Source organism: Rhizopus delemar, genomic scaffold (genome assembly GCF_000149305.1).
Source record: "Rhizopus delemar RA 99-880 supercont3.17 genomic scaffold, whole genome shotgun sequence".
In the NCBI taxonomy this organism is placed as follows: Eukaryota; Fungi; Mucoromycota; class Mucoromycetes; order Mucorales; family Rhizopodaceae; genus Rhizopus; species Rhizopus delemar.
Window position 1 is genome coordinate 758166 of NW_027137843.1, and position 23219 is coordinate 781384.

General features: G+C 33.4%; 6 protein-coding genes and 1 non-coding gene across 7 annotated transcripts; 3 read left to right on the plus strand and 4 right to left on the minus strand.

Moving 5' to 3' along the window:
• Window positions 1-651: 651 nt before the first annotated feature.
• Window positions 652-1831, minus strand: RO3G_15870 (uncharacterized protein; the record flags this gene model as incomplete). Its single annotated transcript, XM_067670454.1, has 2 exons — window positions 652-1460; window positions 1537-1831. 2 exons carry the CDS (start codon window positions 1829-1831, stop codon window positions 652-654), a joined length of 1104 nt encoding a protein of 367 aa, XP_067526555.1.
• A 1544-nt stretch (window positions 1832-3375) lies between these two features.
• Window positions 3376-4457, plus strand: RO3G_15871 (uncharacterized protein; the record flags this gene model as incomplete). Its single annotated transcript, XM_067670455.1, has 4 exons — window positions 3376-3544; window positions 3602-4059; window positions 4113-4279; window positions 4343-4457. 4 exons carry the CDS (start codon window positions 3376-3378, stop codon window positions 4455-4457), a joined length of 909 nt encoding a protein of 302 aa, XP_067526556.1.
• A 2628-nt stretch (window positions 4458-7085) lies between these two features.
• On the minus strand, window positions 7086-7168 carry RO3G_19200. Its single transcript has one exon. It is a non-coding gene; the product is annotated as a tRNA-Leu (tRNA).
• A 3013-nt stretch (window positions 7169-10181) lies between these two features.
• RO3G_15872 (uncharacterized protein) lies at window positions 10182-10732 on the plus strand (the record flags this gene model as incomplete). The annotated part of the gene is made up of 3 exons (XM_067670456.1): window positions 10182-10224; window positions 10425-10438; window positions 10487-10732. The coding sequence occupies 3 exons, from the start codon at window positions 10182-10184 to the stop codon at window positions 10730-10732; spliced, it is 303 nt and encodes a 100-aa protein (XP_067526557.1).
• Window positions 10733-11358: 626 nt separating this feature from the next.
• RO3G_15873 (uncharacterized protein) lies at window positions 11359-12381 on the minus strand (the record flags this gene model as incomplete). Its single annotated transcript, XM_067670457.1, has 1 exon — window positions 11359-12381. The coding sequence occupies one exon, from the start codon at window positions 12379-12381 to the stop codon at window positions 11359-11361; it is 1023 nt and encodes a 340-aa protein (XP_067526558.1).
• A 597-nt stretch (window positions 12382-12978) lies between these two features.
• Window positions 12979-13486, plus strand: RO3G_15874 (uncharacterized protein; the record flags this gene model as incomplete). The annotated part of the gene is made up of 2 exons (XM_067670458.1): window positions 12979-13276; window positions 13320-13486. The coding sequence occupies 2 exons, from the start codon at window positions 12979-12981 to the stop codon at window positions 13484-13486; spliced, it is 465 nt and encodes a 154-aa protein (XP_067526559.1).
• A 5900-nt stretch (window positions 13487-19386) lies between these two features.
• On the minus strand, window positions 19387-21797 carry RO3G_15875 (uncharacterized protein; the record flags this gene model as incomplete). The annotated part of the gene is made up of 6 exons (XM_067670459.1): window positions 19387-20125; window positions 20175-20293; window positions 20347-21093; window positions 21144-21517; window positions 21568-21642; window positions 21689-21797. 6 exons carry the CDS (start codon window positions 21795-21797, stop codon window positions 19387-19389), a joined length of 2163 nt encoding a protein of 720 aa, XP_067526560.1.
• Between the last annotated feature and the right edge of the window lie 1422 nt (window positions 21798-23219).

Sequence of the window (23219 nt, forward strand, 5' to 3'; positions counted from 1 at the left end):
GGGTTGTTTTTAAAAATAAAGTCAATAAAGAATTCACAAAAAAAAATGTTTTGCCAAATATGAAATAGAAGACAAAAACTACAAAAAGACGATAGTTGTGAAACTAAAGATTATATATGACTTTATTAATAAAAATATTGAGGGTATTTATACTTTTTGAATGTCTGGGTCTTTAACGCTATTTCAATTGATCGGTTAAAAGAATGATATGGAATATAAGGAAGGATAGTGGATAATCAATAGCCGCTGTCTACTTGACGAATCAAGGGACAATGAAGTAATTAAACTATTGATCTAATGATAATTATAGAATAGGATTGAACTGCCGTTGTTGTAATCAGGTTCCGATATAGTCTTTTAGAACGCTGGTAGGACAACAGGGCAAGATTGGCTATTGCAGAATTCTCACGTTTATTAATAGAGATCTGGTTAGACTATAATTCTGTAGTATCCAAGTTTATCCATGAATGTTCACTTTATTAGTTGTGTGGATACAACAACCATTGTTTCCAAGACTTCTGATTTCGTCAACAATTGGTCGCAGGAAAGACATAATATTATCAGGCTTAGAGGGACCAGGTATGATGGCCAGAGTAATCATATGATGGCGAGTATGCCTATAGAATAATGGTTAACATCTAAGAATTAGGCTTAATAACAATAGGCTTGCCTGTATGAAGGACTTATGTTCATCACTAAGCAATGAATGATTGTTAATGTGCTTCCTGTTTGAACTTTTGGTTGGAATCCATCAACAAACAAGACTATCCCAATGTCGCTATCATCCTGAAAAAGTTGCTGCTGATTGAAAAGAAAGTCTTGATACACCTTACCATCAAAGATGTCCCTGTACACTCCATCTTCATGTGTACAATCTTGTTCGGCACGGTACTTAAATAATTCTCTCTTGTCTTCATCAAGCATCATTTGTGCTAATGCAGCACCAACAGATACAACAGCCATTTGCTGAACAGCAACAAAAGAAGGGAAGGACTCATCATTCAAATCGACACCAGCTTGTCGAAGGGCAAGAGCTTGTTCATGCTTTCTATATCTTGGAAGCTGACAATTTTCATTAGTACAAAACAAGATATTTGCATCATCCTTTGGGTATAAGAAGCAGCCATTGGGACAAACATCAAAATGAGAAACAACTTGAAACCCATCATGGCTACTGCATATCCATCTTGAAACTGTATCGGGACTAGGCATCATACCACCAAGCTCTGTTGGATTTATGTTAGAGGTAATGAGGAATTTTACATTGTTTATTAATCTACCATTGAGAGCATCGTCACTAATCTTGCTTAATAGCGTTTTGTTTATAGTATTCATCATATCTCTCTTGAACTGACGATTAACACCGTGCTGATCAGCCAATCGAGTAAGCTCAACAGCAGCCTTTTCGACCGCCGAGAGTTGCAAGCTGGATCCAGTGTACTCATAAACCACTGCATTATCTAGAGCGATGAAAGTGTGATATATTAGCAAAACGCAATAATGATAAACAATCACTAATTCCTAATTTTTTATTACCAGCAAGTGACGAAGCAGCAGATCCAACGCTAACATTAGACATGCTTTCCATGCCAACATCTACATCAACGTCTACATCAACGTCTACATCAATATTTGTATCAGCATCGTTATCATAGTCATCATTTGAAGTAGTTTCTAAAGTAGAATTTTGCAGTGACAGTTCACCAGCTCTATGTTCTCGGATAAAATGTGACATACATCCACCACATATCTGATGTAACTGCAACTTAGCAAAGGTAACACCAACAAAGCGTTTGCAAAGGTTACAAGGATAAGAAGTAGCTTGAGACATTGGAAAGTTAATTTTTTGACAAAGGTTAAAAAAAGAGATGAAGAGCAGACAATAGTAATTTAAAGGTATTTATACTTTTCAGTGTGTTATTGTTCAAGTCAAAATTAATAAGAGTACAAATTATTTATTGTAGAAATCAGATGAAAATCATGGTTCCTCAGGATGCCTATCTGGCTATAGGTGGCTAAATCTACCGAATTAGTCAATGGTTCTGTATGGGGTAATGCTGATTATAGAGATGATCCGTACATCTAATGCATATCCATTGCCATTTTTGGAATGTAATAGGTAAAAGCAAAGAAAAATAACAAAAACAAAACGCGGGAATTAATATAGGGCGTAAACAAACATTGGCTCATACATTACAATGTGCATATGTAAATAGAAGATAGCCTTTAGTATAGAAAATATAATACTAAAACGCAGATACTTATAGAGAAATCAGAGGTTAATATAAAATTGTTGGTATCAGAGACAATTGTTATCTAGGCTAAAGTTAAGTATAAAGCTCATTTTTCTTTTATTTTGCTATGTTTATTTTTTTTTTTAATAAAAATCAATAATAAATCTGTTGATGTTTGTCACTTAAAACTAGTATGTATAATCTGATATAGTAATATATACATTTGCCAGTTCCTTAAATTCTTAACGTAAATACAGGTAATAAACAATACAATGTAGATCAATAACAAAGGTAACCTGAACATAATATAACATAGAAATAAATTAAAATTATCTATAATAAGTCGTTTAAAGTCAGTATAAAAACAATAAAAGAAATGGTATTAGAACATATAAACTTATCTCTTGAAAAAATTACATTCTGTAGTCTCGCTCATCTACTATGTAATGATTACAACTTTAAAAAGAACATGTCATAGTGTTTTACTTCTTTTAAAAGTATTATGTAAATGTTTTTTTTCTCACATTTTATTATAGCATAAAATATTTGCAAACGATGTTTGTTATGGGTATTTTACACGGAATGGTGATCTTTTTTATCAAGTATACTACAAACTAAAAAGGTAACTTCTCCTTAATACAAAAATTAATTAAAGATATCATATACAATGCTCCTGAATTGATCATCGTTACAATGAATACTTTTCTTCAATTAATAATCGAGTTTATAGAAGTGATATAGGCAACAGCAATCTCGCAAATTACTAAAAGAATATTTTTATTAGTTTTGTTAATATCAGTCTACATCTTTCATTTTTGAATATAATCGTAGCATTTTTCCCTTTTTTACTATGTGCCTTGCTGCAAAGATAATCAAAGAGTAACTAAACGCATTATTTACATTAAACAATATTATCAGTAGAAATGAAAATGTGCTAGTGGACACCACTTCTCTAGTTGAACAAACTATTAAGGAGCAAGTGCATAGATTTGCATCGTGCCGTTTGATATTTAGTCGGCACTACATGGTACATATGTTAATAGATGAATGTGAAAAGTATATAAACTCTAGGCATTTATATAATCATTGTTTATTTTGGTTCTACCAAACTAATACTTTTCTACTTTTACATCTTTTTGCTATGCCTTACAACGTTGATCGAATTGTTAACGAAATCCGCAACTATAACAGAACGGTTAACGTTATGAGAAGTGAATTTGAAGCCTGGAAAAATGAGATTCAGCAACAAATGACCGAGTTGAAGCTGATGATAGAGCGAAACAATTTCATAAACTACCCTCTTCCACAAGGTAAAAAAAAAAAGGAAGTGAATCAGGATGTCTTTTACTTACAATACATTACATCAGCTATTTATCAGCAACAGCCTCCTCTATTCAATTCACCAGCACTCGAGAGCGGTCGTAGGGATATTCCACGATTTCCAACAAGCTTGGGTGATGGTCAACATAGCAACACAACATGTATAGAGGCGTTTATAAGAGAAACAATGGATCTTCTTGATAAGCCAGAGGATTCAAACGAAATACTCGATAATAAACGACTTTTAGCCAAAAAGTATCACTCGCAGCTAAACAGTTTTGCACAAGTTATTTGCATTGATTTAAGCAATAAACTTCTTGCGGATGTACACATCGACAAAAATAAGCTATCATGGAAGTACATTCCTGTTGCTTATAAAAATACGGCATATAAAGAGCTTGAAGAGTTCGCTTTACGAGCAAGTATCCCTTTAGGTCGATGTGTTAATAGCTGGGGAGCTCAAGTTTTGCTAGCAAAGTCATACGGCAATTACTACAACAAAAAGGTACTCTTTTTCTACAAAAATGTCCATTTGATTTACCATTATATCTATATTAGTTAAAAAATAAACTATCGAACACTACAAGTAGCTCAATGGAGACAAACACCCACTTAGCAGAACAAACAAATGATACACATCCTGACGAAAATTTTGATTTTGAATTACTTCCTGACTTGGATTCCCCTCACGAATTAGAAGAAGGAAATGGCAATGAAATTAACATGTATGTTTAATTTTAAAAACAAAAATATTCTATGATCATAACAATTAATTTTTATTGATTTAGTGCAACTTCCTTGTCTTCTGCTGTCTCCCTTCTCCCTCCCTCTCCTCGTTCTTCTCGTACCCGTTCTGGTACTCGTACTGCTGCTCGTCGTTCAACTAAAAAGAGAAGAATATAATTGCTTTCGTTTTCTCTTTCTTTTTTTGTTTTATCTTATGTTAAATAAAGTACACTATTATTTGCTAGATGTCTGTTAGGATTGTCTCGTCATGACTAAATCTTCAGGATGGTAATGCTAACTATTTTTTTTTATTCTTTTTTTATATGCCTTAGCTTATTCTTCAATGTCATTGGTCCTATGACGTTAATTCAACGAAATAAACTTGCATGGATTTTAAAGTATCTTTTTTTTAAAAAGTATTTTGTTCTTTTAGTTTTTTTTTTATTATTATTATTTATAACTATCATTACTTTACTTTGTTGACAGTTCTTGATACTTTTAGATATTGTTGATATGCATCGTACTTTGAAAACAAAATAGTTAAACTTTAATCAACTCAAAAAGTTAATCTTTGCAAAAGAGAGAAAACAATCCTTTATTTTATTGCATGGTATAAAGTTGTTGGATGCTGTACATCTTTTAACTATCTCTTTTTTTCTTTTGCTTATAGTAAACTTTAGCTTTCTTTACATCAAGTATCATGTTTACTTTATTCAAACAAGATGTTTTTAACTAATGGTTCACCAATTAAAGAAAGTTCGTTTATGATTAGATTTCAACATGTAACAACCCTTACCTTTTTTTTTTTTTTTTTTTTTTTACATGTGTAGTTTCTTGCATTTTTTTCTTATCTTTGCCATCTTACTTACCCTATCTGTAGTATACAATTTAAGTATAGTCAACACCATACCATGCTGTAGACCAGTTTGTCGCAACTATACATAATTATTCATCCACTGCTTTTGTGTACTGTACTTGATGTGTTGTTTCATAATGCATTTGCTGTTGATATTAGGTAAGATTATAGTGCATACACTTTAGATAAACTGAGCCTTAGCTAACAGCGTATTGTATAGATCATATGTTTAAACAGGATGAAAGGTATAATTTATTTGTTTATTATTTTTCTCTTGACTAACGGTTTTTATTCATTAGATATTAGTACTCTCTTTTATTTTGCAATGAAAAAAGCGTATGAAGTGACCGTAATGATATCAATGATAACAACAATGATGATAGAGCATTATTGAACCTTGTCGTATTTACCCTATTAAATACTTATTATTCGTATGAGATTACTCAAATCTTATATAAAAAATAACAAGTACTGAATACATAATATTATATATTACATATTCTCTAAGACTCATTTACAATATTAACCATATACAATATTTATATTATTCAAGTTCAATACTAAAATTGACCTTGAACTCACTTCGGTCCTTGAATAATTTTATTTCCTATATAAAGGCGTAGTTTGATTAAATGGGTTCTCTCTCAGCGTCTTGAAATCTAATAAAGAGGTTACATAGAGACTCATTCACTAGTTTTCAAGTACTATCTCCTTTTAATTCTCAAATTTTTATCTGCAAATATCTCAAACCTAATACAGTACACGAGCATGCACTTGAGGAAAGACAGTAGTGATTGTATAAGGCAATGGATATTTATTATCAAATTATATAAAAAAAAATCAATCCTGGTACATAATAATGAAATTTTAAGAATTTAAATATTAATCATCTTGTTGAATGTAGATTGTAATGAAGATTGTCAAATGTAAAGTAGATTGTGATAAAGGCTGTCAAATGTAATTAAATCTACTAAATGAGCTGCACTGGATATTATCATCGAGGACAGGTAAGCAATGGCTTATGAATGTATTGGATTTGTTCATCCTTTATTATTTTATTGTATTTTTTTTTTATTCTTTTTTTTTATTTTGGTGTAAATCAAATGAAAAATGTACACTATTAAATACATAATTAAATAAATAAAGCACTGTATTATTAAATCATTTAAACCTGTCCATTTATACTACCCTATACAACGATAAACCTACCCATTAATACTACCCTATGCAACGATAAACCTACCCATTTTACTGGATATATACGCCAAAAGAGACCACCTAGTACGTTCGATTTCAAACTCCTCGGCCTTAATTCCTCTCCATGAAGTCAAATATTTCGCTAAATTCAACCAAAAGAGCGAAGTAGCTCCCACTAAAAAAATTGCTAAGGTGAGCAGAATGCGGTGTTTTTTTGCGCCGTAGTGATATTGTTATTTTAAAGGTTGGCTTGTAAGTTTGAGTGTTAAATTGGGTAAAGTTTGCTTGTAAAGCTTGATTTAAGGTTGTGATTGCCTTGTAAGTTGTTGTTTTGTATGGAATTTAAGCAGATGCTTGATAAGTAGTGACCACCAGATCTTATGTGTAAGATCAATACGATGTTTCTTGATAAAAGTTAAAGTAGAGTAAAAAGTTTAGGTAAACAGGGACTTTCTTGTTAAAGTTTGTTAATTATTGAGTAGAAATATATGATTTATTTAAACTGACTGACAATTTCTTCATAAAAAGATGGGATATATATATGATAATTTTTTTTTTTTCTTCTTTTTTTATTTTTGCGGCTATTGCTATTTCTTTGACAATGGTTGTTAAAATAACTTAAGTTATTTTAACAATCCATGTCGGAGTTGTTTCGTACTTCGTCCAAAAAGAGACCATTCTCACAATATGACAAAAGTAAAGCTCAAGAACAAGCACGACAAAAGATATGACATCAGTGATGAAATATTAACTGAAGGGAGTGGGATTCGAACCCACGCCTCCGAAGAGAACACGACCTTAACGTGTCGCCTTAGACCAACTCGGCCATCCCTCCACTTTCTTTTGTGAATTGGTATAGTATATGGAGTGTGCCTTGGGATAGATGTTGCCGCTGGAAATAATTGGTGATTGTCAACATCTACAGTCAGTTGTTGCATCTAAAAATCAACGTTTTTGACGTCTTTGATTAAATGAAAAAAATTAACTTTCGCTGTATTGGTCATTTTCGAATTTTGAAAAAAGATTCAGGTGCGAAAAAAATAAAGAAATTGAACAATATTTTTGTTTTTTTTGTAGTGTAAGTATTTATAAAGTTATTCATGTTTTAAAAAAGTGTCTTTTTTTTTTTCAAATGATCTTTTTTTGGAAATCCTGTTCCTCTCTATCGTTGAAAGACCGATATCTTCTTTTTTTTATTTTTGAGGGCAAAATGCGGAAATCAAAAGCAATTTGCGATTATTTTGTTCAGAAGAATACATATTAGGAAGGTGGTTTGTGATTTTTAGCTTAGATCATTACAAACGTGTTACAGAACGTAACAAAATAGTCGTGTTTGGGAAAAAAAAATGGCCTGGTAAAAAAAAAGACTAAGTTAAAAAAAAAGACTAAGTTAAAAAAAAGACTAAGTTAAAAAAAAAGACTAAGTAAAAAAAAAAGAAAGAGTATAGCAATAGAAAGTTCATTGTTCAAATGAAAACAGTAATCTAAGAACAAATATACTTTATAGAAATGCAAATGCCTTTACATTATAATAAAAGAATAAAAAATAAAGAAGTTCTGCTAACATTTTGTTACAAGGCAGTTATAATTAACAAATACATACAAAACTTTTTTGCTTATCAAATAAATAGATTGCTTTATTATTTTTTATGACAAATAATATAAAAGAATATATGTTTTTAAGCTTATACTAGTTCATTACTTACTTTATGTTTGCACATGAGTGTAATTTGCCATTAGCCATTAGCCATTAGAGATGTGAGCAATGGCAACTTTCTTTACCAAAAATAACTTTTCAGTAACAAGCAACAATATAAGTCTGTTATTCTTATTGCTTCATCATGTTGGAAAGAACAACTTTGCTCATGAGATTCATGTTCGTCATCCGAATGTGTCCCATTAGGAATTCCTAATGTAAGAAAAAAAAAGAAACCAACATTAGACTTGGTTGTTATTTTTTTTTATGAACTTACGTTTGACCAGTGCTTGAGCTTTCTTTTTTATCTTTTGTACTTTTGGTATCTAGTGTATTCCATAAAACAAAACCAGGGAAAAAAAAAAGCTGTTTTACTGCTGTAGTCCGTTAAGACCGAATTTTTTTTAACCTAAAATAAAAAAAAAAGAAAAAAGAATACTCTCCATGTTAAAGATATTGCACTCAAGTAATAAAACTTGTTCAAACAATGTATAAGTTATCTTTTGAGACATAATTAAATATAAACTACATGAAAAGTAACTGTTTTTGATTTCTAACATGGATAGACAGTGAATAAGTGTAACATTGGTAAAAATAAGGCTACAAAAAAAGCACTTCTCTCCTTTTTTTTTTTTTCTTCTTCTCTTTTTTATAAAAGGTAAGTTCTTAATATTATATATATTCTATTCCTGCTCTAATAGTACTTTTACTTTAGTAAAATCGCATTGCCTGCTTTCTTTATGGTTTAAATGGTCTTTATAAAGTCTCTTTCTCAAGACTACAGTTGTTTCTTCTTTTACTTGTTGGTACAAGCATGGATGGCGTGTTTTTTTTTCTTTTTTCTTTTTTTCCTGGTTCATCTAAAATAAGGTGATATTATTTTTACTACATATCCTTCATAGCTAATAGTTATTATAGATACATGCTGCTTCTTTTTTACTTGTTGATAATGCTTAACTAGTTTTTTTCCCATGGTCTATCTAAAAAAGGTACTATTACTTTTACTATGTATACACGATAGCCAATAATTATAGATGAATGCTGCTTTGCTTTGGCCTCTTTCTATCTTTTTCCTGGTTTTGCTTTGGTTCTTAAGTACTGATATCTTTTCTTTTGCTTTGATTGCTCAAGTCCTTGAATCTTTGTGTCTTTGCATTCTTGTGCTCGGCTTTTTTTTTCTTTTTCTTGTGAGAACTTTTTGAGTCCCACGAAATTAATCGATGTATTTTTAGATTAGATGATGCTATCGTGATGACATTAGGTAAGTCAAGTAAACTTTTAAAACGCTACTAGCAAAGAAATACTGTATATTATTATTATTTTATTTAAATAAAAAAAAAGCTATTTTTATAAAACAAATCCCTATTTTTTTGTATATATGAAGCAATATTTATTGCAATGTGAATGGTTAATAAAGAAGTATATAAAGCCATATGAGTGGTTAATAAAGAAGCATATAAGGCAATATGAGCGGTCGATAAAGAAGTATATAAGGCAATATGAGCGGTCGATAAAAGAACAAAAGGACAAATAAAGAAATGCTTTAAAACTTATGATTCGTTGCCCAAACGTTGGCAAGTATTGAGTAAAACGTGTCGACTGCTCTGGTAAAAGAATGCTAAATGACTTCCACTTGCTCTCTTAATGAATACTAAATGTTAACTGCACTGCCGCGAAAAACGTTTAAAACATCCATAAAATATCGTGTGTTTGCATGATCTTTGGCGTGTTTGCCTTCAATTATTCTAAAACTGAACGCTTACTTTCTCCAGTTATTTGCAGTGTGCCCACTGCAAATAATATAGAAACTTTGACGTAGATTTTTAACAGACCTGACAATCATAGATCCGTAGATTTTATAATTTTTTTATGAGAAACCATTATATCTTGCTTTGTTACACCTTTTTTAATTTTGAAAAAAGATTTCGGTGCGAAAAAAATAAAGAAATTTATCGATATTTTTGTTTTTTTTGTAGGGTAAGTATTCATAAAGTTATTCACGTTTTAAAAAAGTATCTGTTTTTTTTACAAATGATCTTTTTTTGGAAAGCCTGTTCCTCTCTACTGTTGAAAGGCCGATGTCTTCTTTTTTTTTATTTTTGAGGCAAAATGCGGAAATCAAAAGCAATTTGCGATTACTTTGTTCAGAAGAATGGACTATGTAAAAGATATGGTGCAAGGAGATTCCGGACCGGGTAATTGTCCTACGTAAAATCCAATTATAGCAATCGATGCGCCCGAATTTTCCGGATCGAATGGTGTAGCTTTTATAACCGTCACACTTAAACTCAGCTCGTAAATCGCATTACAACAGAAAAAAACTACATGCTCTTATGAAAGCTTTCGTCTTCAAAAAGCAATTCCAGTATAGATTGAAAATCTTTTCTTTCTCCAGTCGACCATAATCCTGTAAGACCAAGTTAAGGGCTTGCAAAGTTGATGCCTAAGTCCAGATAGAGGTTGCTAAGATCCATTTTGTCCCATATGAAGCCTTGTGAAGATAAGGCATGCACAAAATTCTCGTCCGCAACAAACCTGGATTTCATACCCATACCCCACGTTACAAAGAAGAAGTCGCCAAATATAGCACTTAGACTTGAGTTACGTGAAAGGATACCCCTCATAGCAGATATCAACTGCGACACCTCTTCCATACTTAAGCTAATGCCCTTCCCCAACCCAAAATCAGCAGCTGATTGGTAGTCTAAAGGTACTGGTACAACTGACGTATCAAAGATAATATCCAAAGCAGGGAGAAGGACCATATTGACGAACCTTTCATGATAAAGAACAGGTATAAAGTATGATGGGCGTGCACTTTCTGTCTGAACCATTTCACGATAAATTCCAGGGAAGAAAATGGCAACCTAGCAACTTTCTTTAAGATTTGTTTTTTCCAAAAAAAAAAAAGTACCTGAAGCCTTTCGCTATGTAAAAATTGAACATTGGAGATTTTGTGCACACCAACTTTAACATCGTTCGTATATCTTTCATGTGACCAGGCTACTCCAGTATCAGTCGTGTAGCTACTACTGTATGGTGGTCTGATATCCAATGTACATGAGTGCTTTAAAGGCAGGTCGCTACTAACGTACAGTGGGTGAAAAAACTCTAAAAACGTCAGATATTTTTTCAGTTTTTAGCCTCTGTGAGCATACACAGCGACTTAGATCATGCAAAAACTTTATGACATACTTGCTGTGCTGTCTATTACATATCATGAAAGTTTTAAGCTCAGATCATTATTTAACAGTCCGAAAAAGCGATAGAAGTGTTGTGGGTTTATTTTTAGAGTTTTTTCCCTTTACTTTTATTATATTATAGATGACTTAATACCGAGTTGATCCACCTTTGGCATCGATTACTGTCTTAATACGTGCAGGCATAGTGTCAATATACCTTCTGCAAACTTCTTTATCAAAGGAGTTCCAATCTTTTTCAACTCTTTCCCACAATTCATGGACACCTTTGGCTTTCTTGTCATATAACGATAGCTTCAACTTCAAATGATGCCAAAGATGCTCAATAGGATTAAGATCAGGACTTTGAGCTGGCCAGTCGTCAATGTAGCTCACCCCATTAGCTTGTAACCATTGGACGGTTGACTTGGAACGATGCTTTGGGTCACCATCGTGCTGAAAATACGCAGTAGACCAATCCATATTATAGTACTCCATTGTTTCCCGAAGTGTTGTGTCCAATATATGTTGGTAAAGATCCGAGCTCATAGTTTCATCGTATATCTGACAGGCGTATCCGGGTCCCTCATACGTCATGCACCCCCACATCATCAAACTACCGCCCCCATGCTTAATAGTTACGTCAATATGATGAGGTTTAAGAGGGTCCCCTGGTCTTGACCAATAGTACTTACACCCATCAGAGCCCCAAATGTTCACTTTTGTTTCATCAGAGAATACTACGCGTCGCCAGTCATCCGTAGTCCAGTTTTGGTGCTTCTTGGCCCATGCTAGCCGTCTCTTCATGTGCTTTGCGGTTAACAAAGGCTTTTTGACCTTAATCGCAGCAAAGAAGTTCATCGATTTCAACACATTTATAGCGGTTTTATATGATATGTAATATCCAAGCTCCATGAGTTTGCCATGTACTTTCCTTGCAGTCTTGAGTTGGCCTTGTAAAACTTGAAGTTTGATGAATCTCTTCGTCTGAGCGGACACAACCATAGGTCTACCACCAAGTCGACGATGTCGGTTTGGGAAAAACTTGTTCGCATAGTTATTAACTGTTGCATACGTAATCCTAAAGCGGTTCGCAACCTCCATGGAGTCTTTTCCAGCAAGTAGAGCGGACTTTATATCGTTTTTGATGTCAGCAGAGAGAGATTTAGGCATGATTGAGGTGTTTAAGATATTTAAAAATTAAATGGAAAAAATTACGAAAAAAAGAGAAAAGCGACTCCTTTTATTCTTTTGGAGCCTTTATGAGTCATAATAAGTCATTAAAAGTCCGAGGAGTCTGTCGGTCGGTCCGTGTATCCGACATTTATGGAAGTGAAAAAACTCTAAAAATAAACTAGTCTTCTTCTAGCAGTTGTTTTCGGATGAATAACCACCATCTGAGATTGAAAATTTGTCATACTATTTTTTATTTTTAGTGCTACATATATGCAAAATTTCAAGGCGATACACCAATTTGGTAGAACATAACAATCAAAAACGCTGATAACGTCATAAGGTTTTTAGAGTTTTTTCACCCACTGTATGCAAAGGAGTCAATGTCTGTGGATATACGGATATCACCAGGAACAGGTTCGCAGCTGTTGTTAACAAATACCGGAGATAATTGGTCACTGCTGTTGTCGTAAACGCATCCAACTATATGCTGAAGTATATCATCGGATACCTGTCGATTCATACCGGATGAAAGATGCATAAATTCCTCAATTCCCATGGATGCTATGAATTATTGAATAGACAGTAGTCGTAGTTATGACAGAGGCTGTGACCGAGGTTATGGTTGTGGTAGGGGACAGTAGTAACTATGACTGCGATAATGACAGTGAATGCGGCAGTGATCGTGACCGAGATCATGAACGTGGTTGTGACTGTGGTTTAAACGGCATATTCCTGTGGTTGCCCGCTTATTTTCAGTGTTGTGGTAGAAACACTAATCGCACCCCATTTCATATCAATCAGGATAAAGGTCGTATAGATATGTTGCAACTTTGTCCACTGTCGGATTCGAACCCTTACCTAATGGCTGAGTTGAATGCATTGTTGCCAGTAGGTTAAATAAAAAATAAAGTCGGCTAAGAAATAGTAATGTAAAGATGAAGATGCAGAATATTTTCAGCCAAAAAATTTATTTGGAGCATGTTACGATTTAAAAGCTTCGTTTGATTGTAACAAGAGACAATATTCAATGTTCTTCTCTGGTCTTCGTGTGAGGAAAGACAAAATGCAATCTGTTCAAAGCTCTTTATGTGATTGCGTATAACGTGCGAAGTTTCCCTATATTGACTTTAGTAATTGCTGTATTGGTCAAAAAAAAAAAACAGAATGTCGTCTGATATATATGGATTTGTAAAGCAAAATCCATAATTCGAACATTATGCATGCATTGTATAAAAATTTCAGTTTTGTTAGTCATAGCTGCCAGGTTAAGACATTTGGTCATTATGTATATGAGGTGAGGAGGTATGAACAACCTCTGCTGGATTTGCCTAATGAAAAACAGTAGCTGATTGTAGTTGACATTGACATATAAAATTTTTTATACACGATTATTATGAAAATAAAATAAAAGCTTACCTAAATAAGACCATACAACTAGTTTCTTGTAAACATATTCCAAAAGAACTTTTATTGTATTAATTATGGATGTTTCGTAAGAAATGCTGGCAAACATAACAAGATCTTTTCCTGTTGTCAGAACTCCAATCCAACGCGAGGAATGTTTCTGATTACTCGGATTATGGGAATAAATTTAAGCCCTAATATAACATCGTAGTTAAAATAAAATAAAATAATATAAAAGTTTATTTAAATAAGATCGTATAACCAATTCCGATTAAACATACTTTTTTAAAATATGTATTGTGTTCATGGTTGCTCTTTAATAAAAAGAAGTATCAACTAAAATAACAAGATCTTTTTATATTGTCAAAAATCCAATCCGATGTCAGGAATGTTGCTAATCTTTCACATAATTGAAATAACGCGTAAAATAACGTTATTCAAATCAGTGAGGAACTCTCAGAATAAAAAGATAATCTATGACAGACATACAAAAGAACAAATGAAAAGTTTTCATAATCATAATTAGAGATGACACTTGCTAATGTACCTGAAGATTAGAAGAACGATCACAATAGAAGATATCAAGCCACTCACTCAATAAGATATAAATACCTGCCTTCAATTAGAATAATTTTTACTTAAACTTAAACTGAAATAAAGATCAGTCTCAAAAAGTACACAAACCGTTTCCTGATCTTTGTTTCTACCCTTTTTTTTATATAATTTTTCCTAACATACAACAATTCAAATAAGTGAAGATTTTCCAGAAAAGAAAGATAATCTATGATAGACATACAGAAAAACAAATGAAAAGTTATCATACTCGTAAATGATGACGAAAATTATAAGTACTTCTTGCTAAATTACCTGAATGCTAAAAGTACACTCACAACAAAAGATATCAAGCCACTTGCACTATATAATAAAAATACTTGACTTCGATTGCAATAATCTCTACATATTGAGTTGAAATAAGGATAAGTCTCAAACGTATTGAAACTTTTTTTTATCTCTGTTTTTATCTTATTCTTGAATACTTCTGTCATTATACAACAAATATCTCTGTTAACAGTATGCTACAAGACTGCTATAATTAACAAAATTCATACAAAACGTTTTTGTTTTCATGTAAACAGATCGTTTTATTATTTTTTATGACGGATAATATAAAATAACATATATTCTTAAGCTTATGCTAGTCAATTGCTTACCTTGTGTTTGTACATGGATGTAGATAGCTATTAACCATTAGTCATGAGCCATTAGCCATTAGTCTTTAGCCATTAGAGATGTTAGCAATGACAACTTTCTTTACCAAAAAGGCCTTTTTAGCAATATAAGCTTAATATTACTATAATTTCATCATGCCTGAAAGAATAACTTTGCGCATGAGGTTCACGCTTGTCATTCAAATGTGTTTCACTAGGAATTCCTAATGTAAAAGAAAAAAAAAAAGGAATCGACATTAGACTTCGTTATTATTTTTGTTATTATGAACTTACATTTGACCAGTGCTTGAGCTTTCCTTTTTACTTTTTGTGCCTTTGGCGTTTAGTCATTTCATAAAACAAAAATAGAGAGCAAGAAAAAGAAATTATTTTGTTGCCTTCCTTTGTTTAGGCACCGATTTCTTCTATGTTAATTAACAAAACACCTTTCATGTTACATTAATTTATAGGGAGCTTTATAAACTTTTACGTGAATGTTTCAAAACCAGCGTAAGTGACGAATAGTAAGCTTAATATCTTGACAGCAGCTTTTCTGCTAAAGGCTAGTGGAGCTTTTCTGAAATTAAAAAAGTTTAATATCAGAAAATAAAAAATTGAGCAAGAATTTAAATAACTTCGCGAAAATCTTTTTCTTTTTTGCAAAAAGCATACTGCCAATAAGCTAATTTTTTTCTCTATCGTTTGGTGTAAGCTTTATGCATTTCACATGCATAGACGTAGAGATAAATGCAGTTTTGTGGATTTCTCTATGGACCGATGACTTTACTAAAAAATAAATAATCAATGTTCGGCGATGTGTTGTGGGCGTATATAACAGGCGAAACTATATCTAAAGTGTTCTAAGCAATAAAGTTATGGGTTTGCAAGCCAGCATGAATGATTAAGAATAAATCCAACACCTTGATAACTGCTTTTCCACTGAGAACTGGCAATGTTGCTCTGTTGTGAAAGCAATTTAAACTCAGAAAGTAGAAATCTGAGCAAAACTTTAAATATCTTTGCGAAATTTTTTTTCTTTTTTGCAAAAAGCATACTGCCAATAAGCTAATTTTTTTCTCTATCGTTTGGTGTAAGCTTTATGCATTTCACATGCATAGACGTAGAGATAAATGCAGTTTTGTGGATTTCTCTATGGACCGATGACTTTACTAAAAAATAAATAATCAATATCCGGTAATGTCTTATTGGTTCATATAAGGGGCTAAAATAGATTTAAATCATCCCGAAGCTTAAATTTATGAGCTTGACAAAAGTGCCGTTGAAAAAAATGTTTCCTTTGCATTAAATTTAAGGATTAATTGCAGTTTCACCTTTTTTCTCATAAAAAGGAAGACAGGCAGGATGCGGTCTAGGCGGTATTTTATTGGGAGTGGGATATGAAAATGCCAAGTATTCTATGTTATTCTAGACCCAAATACATCACTATGCTTTAGCTTAGGCCGCTTTAATAGTATCAATTAGCTACATAACCAGAATTGATGTTAGTTTAGAAGATAGGGAACTGTATTCCTTACTATAAAAAGATTGAAGGTGCAATGATCAAGCCCCTGAAGCAGAACACAACGTAATGTCCTTTGGTGAATTAATTTTACCTTGAGGATTGCCTGATAAGCAGTAGAAAACGACAGTCTTTTGTATCAAGGGTTTTGTCTAGCCTTCTTGGCTAGGGAAAGATGTGTACTTGTCTAAGTATATGCATCTTTGTACATTATTAGCTGCATAATGCTACATGAACTTAAAAGCTAAAAGGAAATAATTGCTACAATGCTAAATACTGCATGTGTAAGCTTAATAAAAGTAATCGAGTTTGCTTGCATATGTTGAATTGTTAGAACCTGATCAGTAGTTCAATTAAAGGCTTAAAACATGTTATCCAAAGATTGGGAAATAGTGTTAATATAATATAAACATGTTAGTTATTATCTTCATGACATACCAGGGAACATTGATGGGTACGTGCCTTTACCACCAAAAAATGTCGTACGTAAAGGATCATGAGCAGAGCATTGATTCTAAGAGATTAATATTTTTATCAAAGATCGATTTTAAGGTGATAAGGAGTAATCTGGGCTGATTAGAAAGTTAAGGCGATAAGAGTTAGCTATGATTGAAGCATTTTAGGCATGAATAAAAAACAGTATAGGCTGATTTTAAGAGTAAGTTGCTGTCGCCAAAGCCAAACTTCGTTGTCAAAATTAGTTATAGACTAGGAAGACCTATCATCATCTAAACTTATTTGTAAATCTACAATCCAAAGCAATAGCACTGTGTCTTAATAATATGTCAAAAGACAGTAGAAGTGAGCAAGATGAATTGGTATAAGAACAAGTTGGGCTCGGTGTTAAATCCTATGTACTCAAACTTAACATATTGGAGTGATTACAAATTTCTACCTACTGCTGAAATTTAGTACTCACAGTTGCTTAAGTTCATTGTCATTGTCTACAAGAAGTGATGGCTTTTATATAGTATAAAATATAGCACATTTTTAATGTAAAAGTGGCTGTCCATGTTTTAATCCGAAAATGGCATAAAAAGCTTAAATAAAAAAGAAATACCAGCCATATAAAACATTAGCCATTCTTCTTTGTTTTAGAACTCTTTATACTACGAAAGCACCACAATTTGTAAATAAAAGGTCGCATCTGCTTGTGTACTTTGTAAGTATTCATATAGAAGATATAGACTCGATAGCGATGTCATGCTGAAGAATAAATGGTTAAGCTAAAGCTTGTCAATGATCTAATATATACATCTGAAGTTAAACAGTAGAGATAATAACCAGTCAGCTATCTTTCGACTACTTACTTTTAGAGTTAACAATTGGCTAGTCTCTTTAAGATGACAAACACTGATCATATCACTCTATACTTGGAAACACGTAGCTTTGTCAATCCTAGCTTAATCTTTGACTACTGTTCTTCATTATAAGATAGAGTAAGATGGCTGGTATTGACGTATAACTTAGTATACTCCTTTACAGCACCAACGTCAAAACTATGTTTACTACTCTACAGATATGACTTTTTTTGAAAAAAGCTGTCACGTATATCCTTTAAGTTTACTGAAATGCACACGATGCTCATGTGCAATATCATATAGCTTCGACTGTCTAGTAGTGCAGCTTTTATGTTGAATTGTTTATCCATTGATATAGATTTTGACATATCGAAAAAGAACAAAATGAAAAATTAAACAATCAAAAAGGAAAAGGACTTCTGAAGTTGCACTGGCTTATATATGTAACGGAAGATGCTCACAGTCTTAGACAAGTATATTATGTTGCCTTCCATGATATCCTTTGGTGGTTTAAATGTAAGCGCATAGTCGCCAGTCATAATTTATGCAAGTCAAGGCCAAATTTTTAAATTTGCATCCTTGTCCCCTCCTCAGTTCTCAGAGTTAACACATGAATCTTTACTATAGCGGGATATGCAGCCTTAGAGATATGTCGCGAAAGTCTCAAATCGACAGGTGATATGGACTTTTTGATACAGTGCAAAATGTACTTACTAGAAAAAAGTTGCTCATATTCTTTCACCTACTATTGACAGCGTTGTATAGACACAACCGCGATTACAACAGCTTCTCCCAGACCAGAAACGTATTGCAATGTCAAAAGTTAGATACTTACAATCTTACATAACGTGGGATAGCACAGTTCACTATATTTTTGATACAATTGGTCGCTTTATAATAGTTCATTTTTGTCTTTTCCAATTCATGAGAGCACATTATAATTAAACGGCATAGTAGAATGCACTTACATCCAATGGCTCTTCAAGCAAATAACAGTTTTAACTACAAACAATAACAACGTTCTTCGCTTAATACACGATGCCAGCTACACAGTGACTAGCAAGATGTTTCGTTAGATCAAAAAATCGCTATAAACCAAAGGGACAATGAAGAATTTAAAAGAAGGAATAATACATATTGATGGATATTTATTGCATACTGAACATAAAAAAATAAAAAAGCATAAAAAGACATAGGATACATAATATACATAAAGGACATTAAATTTCATAAAAGAGTAGACCTTTGCTTACAGTCCAGATTCTGTCCTTTGCAATTCTTGGGATAAACATAAACTTGTCATATATATGGTTGAGCATTGCTTGACGAAGTCTGATGAGGTCTGATTTTAAATGTGGATTGTTTATGCATAGCGTAATATAGCATGCCCGAGCCTGTAACAATTTCCATGGGCTTGATGCGTGTTGAAAAGCAACGGACTCAGGATTTTCTAATACTTGACAATAGCCAGGAAGGAGTAGGTCCTCTATTTGTCTTCTTACATGAGGGGTTTTTGCTAAGGTATAATGACCATCCTATCAAAGATTTAGCTAAAAAAGTAATCAAATGTTTAAGATGATACCTTCAAAATATCCTTCAGGTACTCCTTGTCGCGAAAAAAGTTTGAACCATATGCCATAAGTTTTTGGTAGGATTCTTTATTTTTGCAGTATTTGTCCCATTTTGAGAACTTTGATAGAACTTCATGCATAAGCAAGTTCACAAAAGGCTCTACCAAAGCATCAGTCAAGCCATAGCAGCCTACGTAGAGCACAGCATGGTCCCAATGATAATTCACTTTGTTAACTAGGTCTATGTATTGATCATAAAGACCAAGGTCGAGGTTCAAGTTGTTGACTGCGATATTTTTTTCTAGGAGTATCGGCAATTTATAATGCCACTCAGGCAACTCGGCTACGTAGTCATGATCATGCAGTATCTTTTGAATTATACCTTCATGGAATACACCATGGAGATATTGCTTCATACTAATAGCACATGACCACTGGGAACCATCCTCAGATAATTGAAACAGACCGGGTACAAACAAAGCCATCGATTTGCGGCACCGATGCGATTTTAATTGATCAGAAAATGGCTTCCACCAGCTACGATCAGAAGGCCGGTGAACTAAGGAAGAAAGCATGAATGCAATGAGCGCTACACCTGTTAGCTGTCGTGCTGTATAGCGACAATTTTTCTGGCTATTCATATTCTTTGCTAAGGCAACTAAAGCATCCAGACGCTTTTCGACATAGCACCAAAGAGCTTTGGACTTGTACCAATTTATATGTCCTGGAAGAGAGTTCCTAAACTAATAGCATTGGCATATTTACACATACAATGTTAAAAACATACTTGGCTAGCTCCATAGTTCGATTATAGAGCGTATCCCAGCTACTTGCTTTGAAACGCACTTCAAGCCGTACCCCATATGACTTAGATGTCATCAAAGATAGACAATGCTTCTTCCTGTTCTATATATCATTATAAGCTAAAGCCTGATGTACGTTGTAGAATCTTCACTTACTACGTGCTTCATGAAGATTTCTGAAGTTTTGAATACTTCGTCTGGCTGGAAGTCTTGTCCATGTCTCTCACCAAATGCTGATCTGCGGTAAAATGGTTCCTTTGAATGGGAGTACGCAGTGACCCTTATAAAATCAGATTTAGGGTTTGCGTACTTAAAGCCACCAATCCCAAGGTGATCGCAAAAAGGATCGTGCCGATACTTGCTCGATAAAAACTTTTCTTCAACAGCCAGGAAGTTGTCGATAATAGCACGAAAGTTCGTACTATTACCAGTCGACCACATGCCGGTCAAACCACGCTGAGGGCAGCCAAAATTGACGCCCAAGTCCAAATAAAAATTTGTAACATCAACACGATCCCAAATAAACCCTTGGGAAGTCAAGGCATCCATAAATGTCTCTTCCTCAGAAAACCGAGATTTCATGCCCATACCCCAGGTTACAAAGAAGAAGTCACCAAAAACGCTATTCAGGCGTGAATTATGCAAGAGAATGTCCCTCATCGCTGTTTCCAATCTAGTAAACTCTTGCATACTAATGTGGATACCTTTTCCCAAACCAAAATGAGCAGCAGACTCATAATCCAAAGGCACAGGTACTACTGATGTATCAAAAGCAATATCCAAGGCTGGAAGGAGAACAAGATCAACAAACTGCACACGATAGTGATCTGGTACATGATATGAAGGGCTAACACCTTCGGTCAAAACAAGCCCCTGGTAAATGCGAGGAAAACAAATACACACCTATAGATAGCTGTTAAATGGGAATACTCTAAAAAAAACGAATAAACTACCTGGAGCTGTCCTGACTTTAAAAGTTGCAAATTAGGGATTCTGTGGATGCCAACACTGACATTCTTGGTATAAACATCGTGAGACCAAGTTACACCTGTATCAGACATGTAGCTACTTGCATGTAATGGCCTGATAATAAGACCACAGGAGTTTCGAAGTGGTACGTCATGACTGACATAAGCAAAGGAGTCAATATCAGTGGAAATACTGACTTCACCATGAACTGTTTCACACATATTATCTACGAAAGCAGGAGATAACTGGTCACTAGCACCGTCATAAACGCATCCAAGGATGTACTTAAATATATCATTGGATATTTGCTGGCCAGCATTGGATGGATAATCCACAAATTCCTCAACTCCCATAGAGGCTAAAAATTATTCATTTAGTATTTATGTAGAAACTATTTCGCAAATATACCTTGAGAGTTAAAATAACGTTGACGATCTAATACGGACAGAGCATTAACAGGGCGCACTATATGTTCAGCTTCATCTAAAAGAAATGTCAGTCGTTTCTAGATGCCAAATAATGAAGTTACCTTCACGTAAACGTGTACGAGTATTAATAGCAACAATTGGGTCTACAAATTCACTGGAGTTATTGCGGGAGACAATTGTAACATATGGTTCGAAATATAAATCAGACATAATGCGAGTAACAGAAAAAAAAGAATGAAGGAGAAAATATAAAAGTAAAAAAAAAAAGGAAAGAAAAATTAGTACAGGATATTTATAGAAATATGAAGTGGACGGCGAAAACGTAAAGATAACATAATTGCTGATAAAAATCACGCAATTTCATAATCAATAGCCGTGATTGGTGGGATATGACACACTTTTTGCGCTTTTTTTGCTTCTAAATAGCTATTGGCTGTTGCATTTATAATTTAAGGAATGAGATCAAAAAGAAAAACCTCAAGCATAGCAACAAAAATAACTTATGACACTCTATACAGTGTCTTTCACTTTGACAGAGCTTCACTAGATGAATTATTCATGCTATTTACTTTCTTTAGCATATACTTAAAAAAAAAAAGAAGATTATCTGACAGTCCAACTTTAAGTGACAGTGAAATAAAAAATTTATTGAGTGTTTTACACGTCACAATTATAATTCCGCAATATAAAAGAGCAATTTTCTATTTTTTCCTCTTTTTTTCCTCTTTTTTTTTTTCTAAAAGTCAACGTCGACCCGAGGTATCGAACCTTCATAGTCTGACTGAAAGGCGTATATCTAAGCCACCTGACGATGGAAAACTGAAATCTCTGTAACCAAGCGTCTGCTGTTCGTTAATATAATTCGAAGCGGATAGGCTGTCTCGAACCCACGATGTTCTTGATGATGGGTTAGCGCTTGTACCGCTAGCAACTACTGTATAGGTTGAGTGTTCTCTGGACGCGGGTTCAAATCCTGCCTTCCCGCACAGACTTTACTCATTTGATAGTAAATAGAAGAATGTTCATAAGGACTGACCTTTACAGGTTAGACCATAGGATCCTGTGGGTTACCTGCTTACTTTTGGGAATGACCAGAGTGAACGGAGTGATGCCGGACACACTAGGCGCACCCCATTTGATATGTAAATGAGACAAAAAGACATTTTCACACATAGTGATCTATGCTTATGCTTATGCTTATACTCATACTTATGCGCTTATACTTGAACTTATGACTAAGATTAGGCTTACACTTATGCTTACGCTTATGCTTATGCTTATTATCGTATACCAACATACTTTAAAGATGATTCATATTGAATTTATAAGAAATCAGAATAGTGAGTAGTTAGTGAGTAGTGAATACCTTACAAATATTGATTATAGACCTTTTTTCACTATTATTCGGGTGATAAACTAAATTCACACATTTAACACGGTTTACAAGTTGGTTTTGAATGTAGCATAAAATAAATGAAACAATGAGACATGAATGAAAAAATGAGACATAAATAAAAAAAATAGAGATCTACTTACAGAATAATTATAAATAATCTAATTTTGCATAAGCAAGAGCAGATATTCATATTACAGCTATAATTATAAAAAGTATGTGTTAAAAAAGGATTTAAT